Here is a 17,158-nt window from a genome sequence, read left to right on the forward strand (position 1 = left end):
TCTGCACTCTGTCTGTGTGGAGGTATGTCATCCATGTTCTCCATGTGAGCTGCAGGAGTTATGTTATGGTTCCCTATGGAGCAGAATGAAAAAAACAGAGAGAGAAAGAGAGAGTGTGTTTTTTTGGGGGGCACATTTTTTTTGGCAGAAAAATGGATTGAGGGATAATGTTGCTAGGAGACCCTGACATCAGCTATTTGTCCCAGAATCATGCTGTAGCCCACGTGCATTCAGACTCACTCTGTTAGTGTGTGTGTGCGTGTGTGTGTGCCTCCTCTCCCCACTGCGTCTGTGTGTCCTCGCTCTCTCTCGTATAAAGCCCTCAGCATCTCCTTCGCTCTCTGCTCTCCGCTCGGGTAAAGTCAAGGCTGTTCTCGCCGAGAAACAAATTACAGCTGTGCTCGGAGAATGAACAATGGACGATGCCTGAGGGTTTTCTTTTTATTGTTTTTATAATACAAAGCTTTGTGTCTACTTTTGTCAAGGTTGTAGAGCATTTTTTTTTCTTTTAATCAAGTGACTCCTCTGTCCTCCAAAACAAAAAGCCGTGAATGGAAGGTTAGGACTCGGGCATATGCTTGAAGATGGAGATAAACAGCAGCGGAGCAAAGACAGGTGAAAACAAAAGGAAGCTGCGTGTACAGTGGATGTTTTTTTCTCTCGGCGCACAGTCTGCTCCTTGTGAACAAAGTCCCAGGGCTGCCTTGAGGTTTGCTCATCCCGCAAGTCGTGCACACAGCATGCGTTACAGCTCTGCTGGGCGGCAGTTTTCATCCAACCTGATCTAAAGAAAAGAAGCACCATCTCCTCTTTCGTTCCCCTTCTATTCATCAACCCGTGACCAATTTCTCTCTTATGTTTCTGCTTCGGGCTGCAAAGAAATGAACACCTCTCCGCAACTCGAGGAATCTTTGTCTCATTGTGTCTGTCCCCTTCCACCTTTTCATTCGTCTTGCAAACTTTTCCCTGCTCTCTTTTGCCACTTCTTTCCTTCCCAAATCTTTCCACTTACCTCTTAGCCTCGTATCCATCACTCCATCCTGCTACCTTTCAACTTCATATCCCTCGCCTGACTTTTTTCCTTTTTGCCCATATTTCCCTCTCCTTTCTCCGTTTTCAACTCTCTCCTTTCTTTAACCAGAGGGCACCAAAGGCTCTCTTAACACACACCACTTAGTCCCTTACAATCCTTCTGCCCATCCCGTCACAATGTACTCCTGGAACTCCACCGACCAGGTCTGGATCAATGGCTCTGAGGCGAACCTCTCTCTGGGAAGACGCGGGGACAGCGACGAGGAGGAGGAAGAAGGAGAGCAGCACCCCTTCCTCACAGATGCCTGGCTCGTCCCCCTCTTCTTTGCTCTCATCATGCTGGTCGGACTGGTGGGCAACTCTCTGGTTATTTATGTCATTTCCAAACACAGGCAGATGAGGACGGCAACAAACTTCTACATAGGTGAGTCAAGTGTCGGGACATCCTGGAGATCAGCAGGCGAGGATATACACATGATCATGAACGCCCAGTGCTTCAACTTCAGATGCATCATATAGTTATTTGATCTAGGTCTCTTTCATCCCTTCGGTGGTGTTTCATTGCATGCCAACAGAGGGTTCAAAAGATCTTTGGCAAGAACTTCACAGGTTAACATGAGGAGAGGAAGAGGAAGTGTCAGGTATTCAGATGTGTCCTGATTCAAAAATTGTTTCAAAGACGGGAGAAATTCTAAACAGGTGAAATCATTATCTGCCAGAGGTGTTTGGAATAATTAATTTCTTCTTCTATAGCTCAGGAGATCAGAGTTTAAAAGATTTATCGCTTGTTTGTCCCTTTTTTGCAAATGTGCGGCCCGGAGCGTCTCTACTGGATAAGGGGGTCCAGGGGGGATCCTCCCCCGGCAGTTATTTTTGTGTTTGGCTGTATGGGCGGCTGATGGCTCCTGATGAGCATGTTGGCACCTTGCATGGCAGCCTCTTCTATCAGTGTATGAATGTCTTTGTGAATGTGTGAATGTGACAAGTCAGTCAACTGGAGAAGAGCTACAGAAATGCATTTGCCAAACAGGATCTATGTTGATGCTTTTTATCGCATTATTGACAGTATTAGTATTGAGTAGAAACAGAATACAGCTCAGTGACAGCTCTCACAGAATCGTTACCCTCCATATCCTCATTGTGGGTCCTGATCAGGAAGCAGGGGGAACAGCTAATTAAACTTCAATAAATAGTGTTCACGTATCAAACTTCCATTTTCTGGCTGATGGATACCACTGACTGTGGAGCATAATTTCGGCACGTGAAACAGTCAGTGTGATTGCCGTAAACTTAGAAATATTGCCGTGGCACTCGTGCACAGTGCTGTTATTTGCATGGACTTTCACTGTCATCACGCTGCTAAAGCTCAACGTGAATGGAAGAATTGTTAACAAGTGTTTTCCAACCTCCATCACAGACACATACAACTCGTTTTCTGTGACAGAAGTATGCATCATCATTCATCGTCTTCCTCTGTGATTCACTATTCACTGTAGTGAACCACTGACGAGAAGGCTGATTATACACAGTATTCAACCCGTGACACTTACAGCAGATTAGCGCCAAGTATGACGCATTCCTCGCCAAAAGAAAGACACATAATAGATGCACCTTGTGTTTAGAGTGCAGAGAGAAATTAAAACTCCCCTGGAGGAAGATGGATGCTTTTCATCCCAATCAGGACATGAGTAGTCGTGCACTTCAGCCTCATGTGATCAAACAAGAAACACATGAACTTTCATCGACTGTTTTTTAGTGCTGCGATGGTGAATGGAAAAGCACTTACAGATGTTGTCGGGGGATTTCATTGATCTCAGGTACATCAAAGAAAATACGATAAATCAAAAGAGTGCCTCAGGTTCCACTGAGGCTAAGAAACTCTTTTTCAGAGAGTCCTGGCCAAGACAGACAACAGCACAAAGTAATTGATCATGCGGCTGCCGCATGTCTCCACTGGTTTTTCAGTGGTGATTGACTTGAAGTTGGGATGATTGATTTTTGCTGTTGAAGTCAATTACAACGCGTCTGATGTAGCGGTGACGTCAACTGTCTCGAAGGTGATTGATTAGGTGAGGTTAAGTCCACAGAAGATAAGACTTAAAACAAAACAAAATGCATGTCACATACATATATATGAAAATGAGCTCACCTCTTCATGTGTAAATGAGGGAAAGAAGGAGTGCAACTGATGGTTTACCATTTGTGTCTGTGTTTGCATATTGCACCGTGTGTGTGACTAGAATTTGATCTGGATGGATGATGATATCCCAGGGCCAGGGCATTGAAACTGTTTAATATTCAACAACATCATGTTAGCGTGTGCACCATCTGGCAACCCTTTCAACGTAATGATCCAGCTACTACAATGTGATTAGATCATCCAGTAAAACAAATAAGAGCCAGTGTGTGGCAATATTGTCAGAATGACAGATTAAATATAAAAAAAGAAAGCAAAATCAGATTGATGAGGTTATCACTGCCACTGTGCTGTCTGACAAGAATTTACAAGAAGGTACCGGGTTGGCAATGTGTATTTAAATGAAGCATTTTATGTTCTTGTGAGAGTCTGTGTGTATAGGTGTACTGTACGTCGTGTCATCAGTCAATCGACAGTTGTGGGCTTTGATTTTCTGAAGCACCAGCAGCACATCGTCAAGTAAACAGATGCTGAAGTGTACTTGACATCAGAATTGACCTTTTCTTATCTTGAAGCTTTTCAGAAGACAGACACAGTTCAATCACCAAGTTGAATAAACACAGTTTGCACAAAACTAAACATCATAAACTAATGGGAGGTGATATTTCAGTCCAGTTGACAGAATAAATTGTTGGCCTTTAACGTTTCTACAAACCCCTGTGTCACAGGCTACGTACCGTACTGACATTTGCACAAAAAGTGTCATATCATGTTCACTTTACATGTTTATGACCTGACGTTCACATCATATTCAATTAAAAAAAAGACTTAAACGATTAAGCTACCATTGAAATAGTTGCAGATTTATTTTTGTTGATCAACTATTGAAGAATCGATTAACTGGTTTAACTGTAATGTGGTGTCGTTAAGCCCACGCTACATTAAATGAAGTATAATGCAGTGTACCCATTTTTGTCAGAAAATCTCTCACTTATTACTTCGGGTGCTTGGATGGTGGTTAGACGTTTCTCTTAAAATCATGAAAAACTTGTAATATTTGTCTGACACAATCCTAGATACACTTTCTGTAAAACACTGTGCTGTAGAGTGAACGTGAAACATCCTGTGTGTTGTTTTGTCTCTGTGCAGCAAACCTGGCTGCCACCGACATCATCTTCTTGGTGTGCTGCGTCCCCTTCACTGCCACCCTCTATCCTCTCCCTGGATGGATCTTTGGCAACTTCATGTGCAAATTTGTTGCCTTTCTACAGCAGGTAAATACACAACTAACCTTTTTCAATCTTATCACAATCATAATAACATTTTTCTCGGCTCAGAATGTGTTATTTATCTGTGCTTGTTACAAAGGGAGCTGAAAAAAAGACATTTATCAAACATGCTGGATTTGCTCATGAATTGAACAAACTACTGATAACATGATTCAATAAACGTGCTTACAGTGGTGACATTTAGGACTCTGATACAATCCAATTCTCTCCACCAGGAGCAGCTCAATGTGTGCTCGTTTCATAACTCAACTGTGCGTCACAGAAAATCCAATCTTTTTAATCCACTGTAGGAGGCCGACAGCCCGGCCTTTGAGAGAACTGTCTCGAGAGAGCTTCAGCTGAAAAGAAGCCATTGTTGCTTTTACATCTGTTTTTTCAAAAGAGTTTAAAGTGAGAGACGTTTCATCTACACAGTAGACAGTTGATGACAGTGGATTCATCAAAACAGAGCTCAAAGTGACACAAAAGGATGTCCAAGCTATAATCAAACTGCAACAGAAGAGAAAGGCAGGAGGAGAAGCACAGGAGGAACAGCATTCGTGACTGAGATCAATACAGTATGTTTCTACAAGCTGGACATTGATCAGAAAGAAATATTTAGATGTATGCCACCACCTTACCCAGTTAATCATCACCAACCATTTAGGGAGCATTCAACCCTTACTTTGGCTGTTTGCTGTTTGTTGCAGAGCTTTTTACGAAACTGCCTGCTCATCCTGGAAAATGGCTTGATGAGAGTGGTGAAAAGTTGTGGGCCGTTAGACCAAAACAAGGAGCTGAAAGATGCTAAAACGCTTCAATGACTTGATGATAATTCTTGAGGGTTGGGTGCCAAACTCAGATTAATGGTACCGACATTGGTGCTACAAGGTACCAGCGAATCATTACACTCACGTCATAGAAAGAAAGAGAGAGTGCAAGACGCCAACCCTGCAACAAGTCACCTGAAACACCTGGTCAAACATAATATACTGTATATCTAAGGGCCAAGGAGCGTACTGTGTTTGATAGCCTGAAAGGTCCCCTACTGCAGCCGCAGCTGACGTTAGCACTCAGTGCCGCATTCGTTCTTGGAAAGTGGAACCCAGACAGGCAGGCAGGCAGGTTTAGGTGACTGAGCCTGAAACAAAAACATAAAGCAAGAAAGCAAAGTTGCAACTTGGATGAATTATGAGTGGGAATGAGCCAGGTAAGTGTCTGTGCAGCTGAAGAGGAAATGAGAAGCAGTTGGGCGAGGAAGGACAGACAACTGCAGAGGAGGGAGGTGTGAAGAGGTGTGTAGACGAGCGGGGCAGTCAGGTGATGTGAGAAGGAAAGAAAGTCTGAGCGGATCTAGTGGATGGACAGAAAACAGCAGTGAAGGGGCCAGAAGACAGAGATGTAAGCCTACTCTACTTCTGCACTTCCCCCTGCTTCCTGTCCTGCAGTGACAGGATATACCATTAATCATGAGTACAACAACGCAAGACAAATTTTCTTCTTCCTTGTTAAAAATGCATCATAAACAAGAAGCCAAGCGCAGGCCACGACCTGTTGACCCGATGCAGCTTATTCGAAGAGGAAAGCCAATTAAAACACCCTGAAATGCCAGGAGCGTGACAATGAGTGGGCAAGAAGCTCCGATCTTAAAACGCAATGTTTCTCTGCAACGCTGTAATTACACTTAACTATGCTCTAATAACTATGAACTACTCTCAAAAATGCTCAATTAGCACCCAGCTTGAAAAGCCTGTGCTGTCACTGAGGGTCTAAAAGTGCTAGGAATGCGATAGCTCGTGTTTAATTAATAAGCAACCTGTCAAGCGATGCACAGTCTAAAACAAAAATGTCCCAGGGAGGAAAAAAAACACTGAAACATGCAGTGAATTTCATTAATTTTATATTTTGTTTGGAGGTTCCGAGTGTACTTTATTCATTATGAAGCTAGAGGGGAGGAGGAGGCGACCTGTGAGGCTTTCAAAAAAATTAATTTTCTTTTAATGCATAATGACTGTGTAGTTGTATAATTTGAGCATGAAAGAGTCAAATGTCAGTGTGAGAGGCAGGTGGAAAGGCCAAAAACATTTTTAATTGAAATTTGACCACTTATTGCCTCCACCAAAGACTACTGAACAGATTTCCACAAACCTTGGATGGAGGATGTGCCAAGAACCGACCCCATTAACTTTTGGTGCGAATTAAGGAATAATGCTTGGATCTTCACGGAAAAATCAGGGTCCGCTTGCAGCTACAGGGCAGATAGTTACACTGGTTGCAACACTGATGCTTAAGCCTTCTTCTTGTTAAGATCAGTCGTAAAACAGACTGACATGATGACTGTACTCTACAAAACAACAACAAAATCTGAACAAAGTGGTCAGCTGGACACCTTTTGGAGATGACCAATGAATCAATGACTCCCGAGGACTAAAATTGAGCCTGAACCTTCTCACTGGAAAAGTGGAAACAGTAATTGCTTGACAAGGAAACCTCTCCTGTAGCTTTTTCAGTTTTTCTGTCTGTTTCAACACAACCATTTTCTCTGCCTTTCATCACTCAGCCCTGCATACATGGTGTTGAAACATTTTAATCAGTTTCTATGAATCGAATCCTACATGTGCACAAGAGAGGAGTAATTAGGTTTTGTATCATTATAATGAGACATTAGACCCGACCGCTCTTTTCAAAGAAATTCAGATCATTAACCACCAGCAGTGTTTCAAAATGTTCTCAGTTCAGTGAAAACCAAAGGAAAACAGCAGGTGAAGTGAACTATGCCTGATGTGTTTACACTCATCATCAGTCTCTGTTGAAGCAATATTACACGACAGATTACTCTACTGCTGCTGTTTCACACACAACGGTGTAAAAGCCTTGTAGGGTGGGAGTGTAAGAACCTGGTTAAAGAGAAAAGGAATCGCAGTGAGGCAGGGGTTATTTCATTGGTCAACACTAAACCTTTCAAGGCATTCTATTGGCTGGGGAATTGCCAGAAATATTGCACAAAAACATGATAAACTGTGTTTTGTCCTACGTTGCACATGAACAGTATTCCCTACATTTCCTGAAGAGGGAGCAGGAACTCACTCTTCAAGAAATGTCTGTTAAGGGAGCTTCATGCGACCAAATTCCTGCAACGTAAACACCTTGGATACCTGTCACTTGTATTGTGGAAATTTTACACTACTAATATGAAATATTTGGTATATTTTGAGACACAAGCTGGTATCATTACAAAACTTATTTTATTGAAATATATGTGAATGAACGTGATTTGATTAAATTACAAGTAGAAGTAGCCTGCGGTGTCATTTGTAAACTAATTAATAATATACAGATAAGTCACCGATTAATGTGTAATATTATACGTTGATCATTTAAAGAGTATCTTACGTATATTATAATGTTAAAGCCCCATATCAACACACATTTTCAGCTATTCGAGTCTATACAGACTCAGTTTTTAATAATCCAATGATCTGTCCTTTAGCACTATACACAAAGAGAGTTTTTACTCCTTTTCTAGCAGGGGTCTCAAATTCTCAATGGTCTCAATTACTGGCCCGCACAATTGTATTTTAAAAAATGTATTTCATGTGACCCAAAATACGTAATGGCAAAGGTCACGGGTGACGCACGTGTCTGTGCAGTTTTTGATGAGAAGAGAGCCGGCTCAGAGTCAGACTTGTTTGGCTGTGAAAACCAAAGATGTCTCTTTCCAAACCGAAAAGAAAAGTGGATGATGAGCACAGACGGTTTCAAGACAGGTGGAAATACAATATTTTTTCTTGGAGGTCAGTGGAAATGCTGTCTGCCTGATATGAAAGGAAAAACTTGTCGTTCTGAAGGAATATAATCACGAGCCACGCTGCCACGAGGACTATTGTCTCGACAAGGTCTTCTCCATAAAGCGAAGAAGGTCGCTGATGCTGCAGCTGAAGCAAGTTATGTGGTGAGTGAATTACTCGTCAAAGCGGGAAAACCATTCACAGAAGGGCTGTCTGAAGGATTACATGTCGCAAGTCACAGATATTCTATGTCCAGAAAAGATCTTGTTCAACAATATCTCTCTGTTGGCAAACACAGTGGCAGAGCACATTAACAAGTTATCAAGTGACATTTATGAACAGTTACGGGACAAAGCCCGAAGTTTCCGTGCTTACTCTGTGGCGCCTGATGAATGCACAGGCTGGACCGACGATGCACAGCGAGCCATTTTCATCAGGGGTATTACTGACAAATTCAGGGTGACAGAAGAGTTGCTGAGTTTGTGAGCTTAAAAAATGGATAGAAACTGCTGTTTGCATTTTTTGTTGTTGTTGTTATGTATGAAGAAAATATGAGGAAAAATGCAAATGTAATAAAGTACAAATGTATTCAGGGATTGCATTTGTTAGTTCAGTGCCAGGTTTACTTTAACTAAGTTATTTATATGGACAAAAGTGTTAAAGTGTTAGAAAATTGCACTTTCTTGTAGTACGGGAACGCTGAAGTGGCCCTCCTACGATATAACAATACCAGCAGTGACCCCCCCAGCTCATTTGAGTTTGAGAGCAATGGTGTAACGAAAATCAGCTTCAAACACCTGCTGATGTTAGATTAGTGTGCTGCTCACTGCGACATTGGTAGATGCTGATCAAAGTAAGTAAATACAGCTAACAATCATCTATACTTTTCATTCGTTCCTGGTAAAGGTTGATTTTTACCATGCACTGAGTAGGATGATTGAAAAACACACAGCCAGCACATGTACCTTAAATCTCTTTCAATGTGAGGAGCTGCATCTCTCCTTTTATTTCTCTTTTTTCTCTCTCAGCACCTTTGAGGACCTTCCAGCTTCACCAAATGAAAACATGACAGATTTCTGCTTTTCACACCTCTTACACCTTTCTTTTCTGTTCTGTGAGAAGAGCTTTTTCTTTGCAATTCGACAGTTGGGTTCACTTCTGGGCTGTTGTCTGGAGAAATCACGGGGGCTACTGTTATAGGTGGTGATTTCAAAGAGAGAAGGACACGGACAGCTTCTCTCCAGCTCTCCAGCTTTAGTATGTTATGTCTATAAAATCAGTTAGAACACTAATTAGAAAAATGCCCACGAGAAACAATCGACTGAATGAGCGAGTGCTTTTAATGAATACTTGAAGTGACTGCATAAATAAACCAGACCTTTCTTCAAAGCTACATATGATAAACTACAGTAACAGTAACAGATCAAAAGAAAAATGTGGCGGCCCTACTGGACTACACTTTTATCCTAGTATTCTTTTTTTATTCGTTTTGTATTATTTTATGTTACTTTTTTATTTTCTTTATTATTTTGATGATAATGCACATAGGACTGTTGTTGAATAACTTATGACTGATGGCTTGTGCAAGAATTGTGCAAAGAATAGAATGAATATAGTTTGATATTTTGAGAATGATTCGCTGTTTACTACAAACATAAATTTCACTGTCCTAAATTCTCTTAGTCAAGCCTTAAACAGTCCAAGAAAATGTACTGGTAGAGGTGGAATACAATATTCATAATTGGGGCTTCATTAGTGTATAATCACCTGAAATCCTCTTCCACAGAGTCTGTTTCTAAAATAGCCCAAAATGGAAAACACAAACTCTGGATCTGAAAAGAGCGAGGGCTATTCAGGTTGCTTGAAGTCTGGAAATTCCCCACTAGATGCCACTGAATTCACTAGACCTTTACATTCTGCTGTATTAGGGAAGATTTTCAGCCCAGTCAGCAGGATATGTGTTGGCAGTTAACCTTTCTTCAAACCACTGACCACTGTTAATATTGACATTTCTGCAAGATGTGTCATATCACGTTCACATTACATGTTCACGCCCTGGCTTTCGCACCTGGAGGTTGGAGAGGGTGGTGGTGGAGTTACAGGCGAGAAAGTTGCCAACATTTCAACATTTGCGTACAAGTCCACCTTTTGTAAAACACTTCAATCTTTCCTCAGCTCACTAAAAGGAATGAGATGATATAAATATATTCTCTTTGCGATGTTGAAGCCTGTTCCTTTGAATTGACATTATGCATTAAAGATAACAGCGTGGTGTGGTCCTAATGCACCAGCCGTCTTAAAAATTGAGGGATCAAGGCGCCCACTTCCTCAGTGGCACCAACACTGAACTCGTCATGACCCCCTCTCTGTCTCTCTCATCATCACATGCTTTGAAACACTGATGTGGTGCACCAAACCTCTAGAGGGTTATGGGCACTGGCTTCAGTCACAGATAAGAGGTGGAGGGAGAGAAACAGAGAAAGAGGGGGATACATAAGAGGGACAAAATTAGATCCTATTTGGAGAAGAGCATAGAGCGAACTTCCGACCCCTCATTTCTCACCCTGCTGCACAGATTTCACAGCGGTATGGATTAGTTCACCTGCGTATAACACAGTGCGGCCTTTGAAGTGAAGAAAATATGATGAGCACTGCTCTGCTGAAAATCAATGTACAGAGGCGTATGAAGAGAAACGAGTATGAGATTTGAGTAAAATGTAGTGTTTTCATCAGCAGGTGATGTGATATGAAATACACCAGAGAAGAGTGGATTCTGTGAACGTTTCTATTGCAGCATGAATTCCACATTTTGGTTTCTAATAAGCATTCTCTTGATGTGCCCGAATGTGATCGACTCAAGCGTCATTGAACGCCATTAAAAATGAAATGGAGTGATTTGTTCATATGCTAATTGAAAATACTTATCACAAATGCAGGTTCCCCTCTGCTTCCCGTCTTCCTGTTGCTCAGCATGTTTCCTCCCGCGCTCGTTCCCTTCCCACATACTTTCTAGTCTAAAAGCGCCGGAGCTCATTAGCAAAAAACATCAGACAAGTTGAAGAGCGAATGGGAAATAAAGCAAGTTTATTGAGGACCAAAGAAGCTGCTTGAACTTCTCTGCTTCTTAATGAGGTTAGTGATTAAGTATGAGGCTGGGTGCACAAAACACCATTAGAAAGGTGGTGGACCACTTCTGATGAAATTACCCCAGACTATTTAGGGATTTCATAAGCTTGTGATCGGCCCTCTGAGAAAACAGCTTACTCAAACAGCTTGTGCACAGTGTTGAGCATTTTTCTTTCTTGCAAAAATATTATCGTTGGCGTTGAGTTTGTGGTGCTGGAAATAATCACCGACATTTTACATCTGTTGGACATCATTAATACTTGCTACATGGACTATTTTTAAACACAGATTATTTACAGGGAGTGCTGGATTTATTCTCAGATATGTGGGTATCAACTGAAAACAGTCTTGTGTCAGCAGAGCAGTTGGGAAGATAAAAATAAAGAGCCCTCCTCTGGGGCTCTTCCTGAGGTTTTTTGCATTTTTTTTCTTACATACCCTGTGATTGTGATTTTGGGCTGTATAAATAAAATCAGCTGCTTTTAAAACATGGGTAAACCCAATTAAAAGTAGGCGATTGACTCCTTCCCAATTGCCAGTGGCAAGTGTCGTATCTGTTGAGCGCTTCACATGCCCTGTATCGGTCAGGCAGCTGGCAAGGATCTCCTACTGACGAGGAAGCCACTAACGGTGGTCACTTTTTAAATATCTATTTTATTTTTTGATTTTATTGTTAATTTTACAGGGACAGCGCACAATTAAAAGTAATTGCACCAGAGTAAGCTAGCAGCTAATTTGCATCCCTGGGTAGGTAAACAAACAAACACATAACAGCACAATACAAAAAACACATAATACATGAAAAATTGTTTACTTCAGTCTGTTCTTCAAACTCCGACTGAATGATGTTCTGCTTGAACACAGTCGGATGGAAACGTATTAACAAGCCAGCACCTGCATTTTAACTACAATGTGTCTCATAGCATCGTATCATACATATACTGTACATCAGGTATATTTTTTACTGCCCTTCCTAGGTGACAGTCCAGGCCACCTGTATCACCCTGACAGCTATGAGTGGAGATCGCTGTTACGTCACCGTCTACCCTCTGAAATCTCTCCGACACAGAACTCCGAGAGTGGCCATGATCGTCAGCATCTGCATTTGGATTGGTATGTCCTGCTCGTTTGATTAAATAACTCATTTCCACTTTCACTTTTCCACAGAGAATTAGCATGCATGATGTAAACCACTTCAACTAACACAGTCCGTGTCCTGCCCAGGCTCCTTCATCTTGTCTACCCCGATTTTAATATACCAGCGTATAGAGGAGGGTTACTGGTACGGCCCGAGGCAGTACTGCATGGAGAGGTTTCCCTCTAAGACGCATGAGAGGGCTTTCATCCTCTACCAGTTTATTGCTGCCTACCTGCTGCCAGTCCTCACTATCTCCTTCTGCTACACTCTGATGGTGAAGAGGGTTGGCCAGCCCACTGTAGAGCCCGTAGACAACAATTATCAGGTAAGGACAAGGTTTGACTTGACTTGGCTGCGAGCCGCTGCTACGAATTGTCAGCTAATTAAAAGTTATAAAGGTCTCTTGCCTCTGTATGGTGCCACTAAGTGTCCCTTTATGGTGTTATCTTGCTTTTAAAGCTGGCTGTCTTTGAAAATGTCTTTGAAAGCACCTTTCTTTAAAGAAGCTGTAACCACTGTAACTATGTGTAATGCAAAAGGTGCCACTATAACAAACCCACAGAGAATTATTGCTCAGCTCTGCAGTTGCCTTTAGTTCTATAAAGTTTTGTTTTTTTATAGCTTTTTCGCTTAAAACCAAATGACATGCAGACAAAGTTAGGGGCTAGCTGGTGAACATAGTGGATCATTTAGCAGCTAATCAGCCATATATTTCCCTCAAGAGTTGGTAGAGACCAAAATCAGAGCTAAACGGGAAGTAGATATTGGAATTATATCTATCATATGGCCAGAAACACACTCTAAATAATGTATTTCTGTACCTGCTGATTTATAAATTCGTACCTATTTTCTAGCAAGTTCAGTAAATCAACTTTAAAATTATGATATGTCAGTGTTGTGTTTATAGCCTATTCAATTTGCCCCCAGTTGGCCCAAATAATCAGTAATTGCAGGTTGAAATATATATGACACAAATATACATCTGTTTCACTGTAAATGTTTTTACTTAAGCGTAAATTCTTGCTTGGGGCTGTTTGAATTGAGAGAACCTGGAGGGAAATGAAAAGAGACAGTTCCTGTTGAGTTTTGAGATCAGTCAGACGAGCTGCACAATGGCGACATGCACCGACAGCACACCATTCCCCTAAGAACAGAGCTGGGATGTAAAGCAACTCATGCATTCATTTTTATTCATTAATGCATGATGGCTCAAAAAGATTTGTTCCCATACACAAACATGGTAAAAACAAAAACATGGCTGTTTAAGGCGATTAAATACCCACTGCACAAACAGTCCACTGGTCAACATTACACAAATAACGCATGGGGAAAATTCCCTTCGCTTTGTGTCCTGAACACACCTTAATAAAACTACTCTTCTGTCATCTTTGCCTCGCCAGGTCAACCTCCTGTCTGAGAGAACTATCAGCATCAGGAGCAAAGTGTCCAAGATGGTGGTGGTAATCGTCCTCCTCTTCGCCATCTGCTGGGGTCCCATCCAGATCTTCGCCCTCTTCCAGTCTTTCTATCCAAACTACCGGCCCAACTACGCCACATACAAGATCAAGACGTGGGCCAACTGCATGTCCTACGCCAACTCTTCGGTCAACCCCATAGTTTATGGTTTCATGGGAGCTACTTTCCAAAAGTCCTTCAGGAAAACCTTCCCATTTCTGTTCAAGCACAAGGTCAGAGATAGCAGCATGGCTTCAAGGACTGCCAATGCTGAGATCAAGTTTGTTGCTGCAGAGGAAGGAAACAATAACAACGCATTGAATTGAATCTGAGAATTAAAAATGGGAAGAATGGAATAATTATTTTTTACCAAGGGCAATCGCTGGAAGAAGGAAATTAAAATACTGAAACATTTTTAAATAGAGCAACTGGCTGATCTCAAAAGGACAGACTCTGTTTGGCAGACACATTATGGTTATGTTAATGACTGCGACTAATTAAGGAATCTATGTGGAAAACAGACTCATAATATGGATGGACACTAACAGTGTTTGGCACAATACGTTACCTGTTCTACTGCCAAGGACAGGCAGCGTTGACACATAACGTCAGCTGCCAAACGCCACAGCTAAATAACAGCTGGACAGCTGTACACAATGAGGCACATTCTGCCATTTGGACAGCTTATAATGTATATGTATTCTCAGAGACATGAGATTATAATATACTATTTTGGAAACGACCGAAGGCTGAATGTGCATTTCGAATGGACAAATGATATTCTAGAATAGATGCCTGCGGACATGATTTTTTTCTCATTTATGTGGGTTGACTTTTGTTCCTATCACTGGAGAGAAATAGAGAAAGAGAAATATTCAACGAGAGACACTATACACTATATCTGTTGTGCCAGAAACTGCTAACTCTATTACATTTTTCAAAGGAATGGTTTGAGAATTTATGGTGTCTTTCTTGTGTTACATGAGAAGATTGTGACTGCTTTCGAGTTTAAACGCTATAACATGAAGCTAAAATCAGGAGGAGATTTGGTTAATTTAGCATGAAGACTGGAAGAAGGAAGAAAATATGCTTACCGGCACCTCTAAAGCTCATAAAGTAACACATCTATACATATACAGTATACATAAACATTAGGGGTGTAAATGCTAGTTACTTTGGTAATATCTTTGGCCCTGTCTGCTTTCAAATCCAGACGCTGTTTAAAAACAGGGATAAGTTATTGGACTTACTTATGGACAAATACATGCACCGTTACACCCTTAATAAACATACAACTTGTCAATTAGTGAGCTTTAGAAATGTTGGTAGGCATAATATTTAGGACATAGCCAAGCTAGCTAATTCCCCCGATTTCTCTGTCATGTATAGATACCGTGTGTTTTTGTGCCTAAACCTAACCAGAGCTTAGCTTTGTCAGATAATAAAACATATTAGTTTGTACTATGTGCACAATAAATAAACAGTGCAGTACGTTTCACAAATCTACACTTACCATCTCGCATTGATCTCCATTTCCAGCCTTTATGTAAAGGTAAGCCAATCTCCATCTGGCTCTGGCTTTGTATGTATGCTGCATTCATGTCTTATTGGAGTTATTGTAATTTAGAGTTCCAACTTGTAAATAGTGTTCATATTGAATTCCAAGTCGTCATAAAGACCAGGAATCCTCATGTCAGCTAAAGTCTGTTGTTAAATGTAAGTTAAGCCAAATTCAGTGGATGTGGTGTTATAATGTCACAGTGTTTTTAATGCAGATGACCAACTCTGTAATCATATAACCATCTTTAGTCGTCTCTAGCTGTGGAGGAGTATAACTGCCAAAATTTAAAAAATAAGTAAATTAGTATGAACAAAATTAAATAAATAAAAAAATTTGAAAATTAAATGGAAAAGTAAATACATTTGTAAATTAATGGAAAGGTAAATAAATCAATTCATGTCACATTTTATACATTTATGAATATATTAATGCCTACATTTATTTTTTAAATTATTTTTAGCGTATTCAATGGCATATTTATTTATTTATTGAGCCTTTTTTTCTTTTTTTCTTTTGGCAGATTCGGTCCTCTCTATATAACAAGGGTTGTACGTATTTGCATGGCAGCTGCTGTCTCAGTCATGTTTTCATGTAAGTTATGTTTTTTTTGCTGGTGTCGTATATAACAGAGATGGAGACAGAAGCCTGCCCCTGAAAAAAAGGAACAGGATGTTTGTTTTTCTACTACATTTAACCAGCTGTGAAACAGTGAGCTCAGGGTACGACAGGGTTAAATTTATGCTGTTCTGTTTGGTGAGAATCCAGGGAAACAGAGACAGCATCCAGCTGAATGGGAGTTTCTCTGCTGCCAAGTGTGATGAGTGGGAGCTGGCTGAAGCGGAGGTTACGACTGGTGAAGCATAGACAGTGTTTACATTTCTTTTGTGTCTCACACACAAACATTCACATCTTCCTCAATACATGTACACGCACGCACACTGTAGAAACACGCACGCACATACACAGGCATGCACATGCACTTTCACCTGGTATACCCAGGTGTGACATCTTTGAGAAACAGCCTTGCAGGGTCTTGTCAGACGGACTGAATTTCAAATAGAGGAGCTGACCCATATGGCCTGTGCCCTGCATTTAGAGGCAAACTTGTTCAGAGAGCAGCTGCCTGGCGGTGGAAATACAGCCTATGATTGTTGATAAGTCTACAAAGCCCCTGCCAGCTCTCCAGTGTCTAGATGCACTCCTTTTCTATCCATCCCACACACTGACATTCAAAATCAGAACTCCAATTATGGCCCATAGAAAATCTGCTAATGCAGTTCTCATTTAAATTGTAGATATTGTAGGATTTTGTGGTCTTCAGGGTCCATTTAAATTACATCAGCATGTTCTGAAAGGAAAACCAACCGAGCCGACATAATTAGGCATAGATGGGTAACAGAAAGGTACTCAAGAGTTGTCATTAACAGAAACATTTTAGCACATTTTTTTGAACATAAGTGGAGAAACCTTTAACTGGCCTACTATATGTACCTTAAAGGAAAAGTTTGCCCAAAAATGAAAATTCAGTCCAGACTTTTTTTACACCCTTAACGTGCGATCAAGCTCGTGCAAACACTTCAGACGGGGTACATGCTGAGCTGTACGGAGCCATTTTAGTCCCCATCTACTTCAGTTGTTCAGGAAAATGCTGCA

The 17,158-nt window shown here is 41.1% G+C and overlaps 1 protein-coding gene across 1 annotated transcript; it reads left to right on the forward strand.

Moving 5' to 3' along the window:
- The first annotated feature begins 1,209 nt into the window (after window positions 1-1,209).
- kiss1ra (KISS1 receptor a) lies at window positions 1,210-14,270 on the forward strand. Its single transcript, XM_073491295.1, has 5 exons — window positions 1,210-1,456; window positions 4,319-4,443; window positions 12,329-12,464; window positions 12,576-12,814; window positions 13,890-14,270. Exons 1-5 carry the CDS (start codon window positions 1,210-1,212, stop codon window positions 14,268-14,270), a joined length of 1,128 nt encoding a protein of 375 aa, XP_073347396.1.
- Window positions 14,271-17,158: the final 2,888 nt, after the last annotated feature.

The sequence above is a fragment of the Pagrus major genome, chromosome 21, assembly GCF_040436345.1.
Source record: "Pagrus major chromosome 21, Pma_NU_1.0".
In the NCBI taxonomy this organism is placed as follows: Eukaryota; Metazoa; Chordata; class Actinopteri; order Spariformes; family Sparidae; genus Pagrus; species Pagrus major.

Excerpts from the sequence above, each read along its gene's own strand:
- kiss1ra (XM_073491295.1), top strand. The coding sequence starts at position 1,210 with ATGTACTCCTGGAACTCCACCGACCAGGTCTGGATCAATGGCTCTGAG. Across the intron at positions 1,457-4,318 it reads GGCAACAAACTTCTACATAG|CAAACCTGGCTGCCACCGAC; the intron begins GTGAGTCAAGTG and ends GTCTCTGTGCAG. Across the intron at positions 12,815-13,889 it reads CCGTAGACAACAATTATCAG|GTCAACCTCCTGTCTGAGAG; the intron begins GTAAGGACAAGG and ends TTGCCTCGCCAG.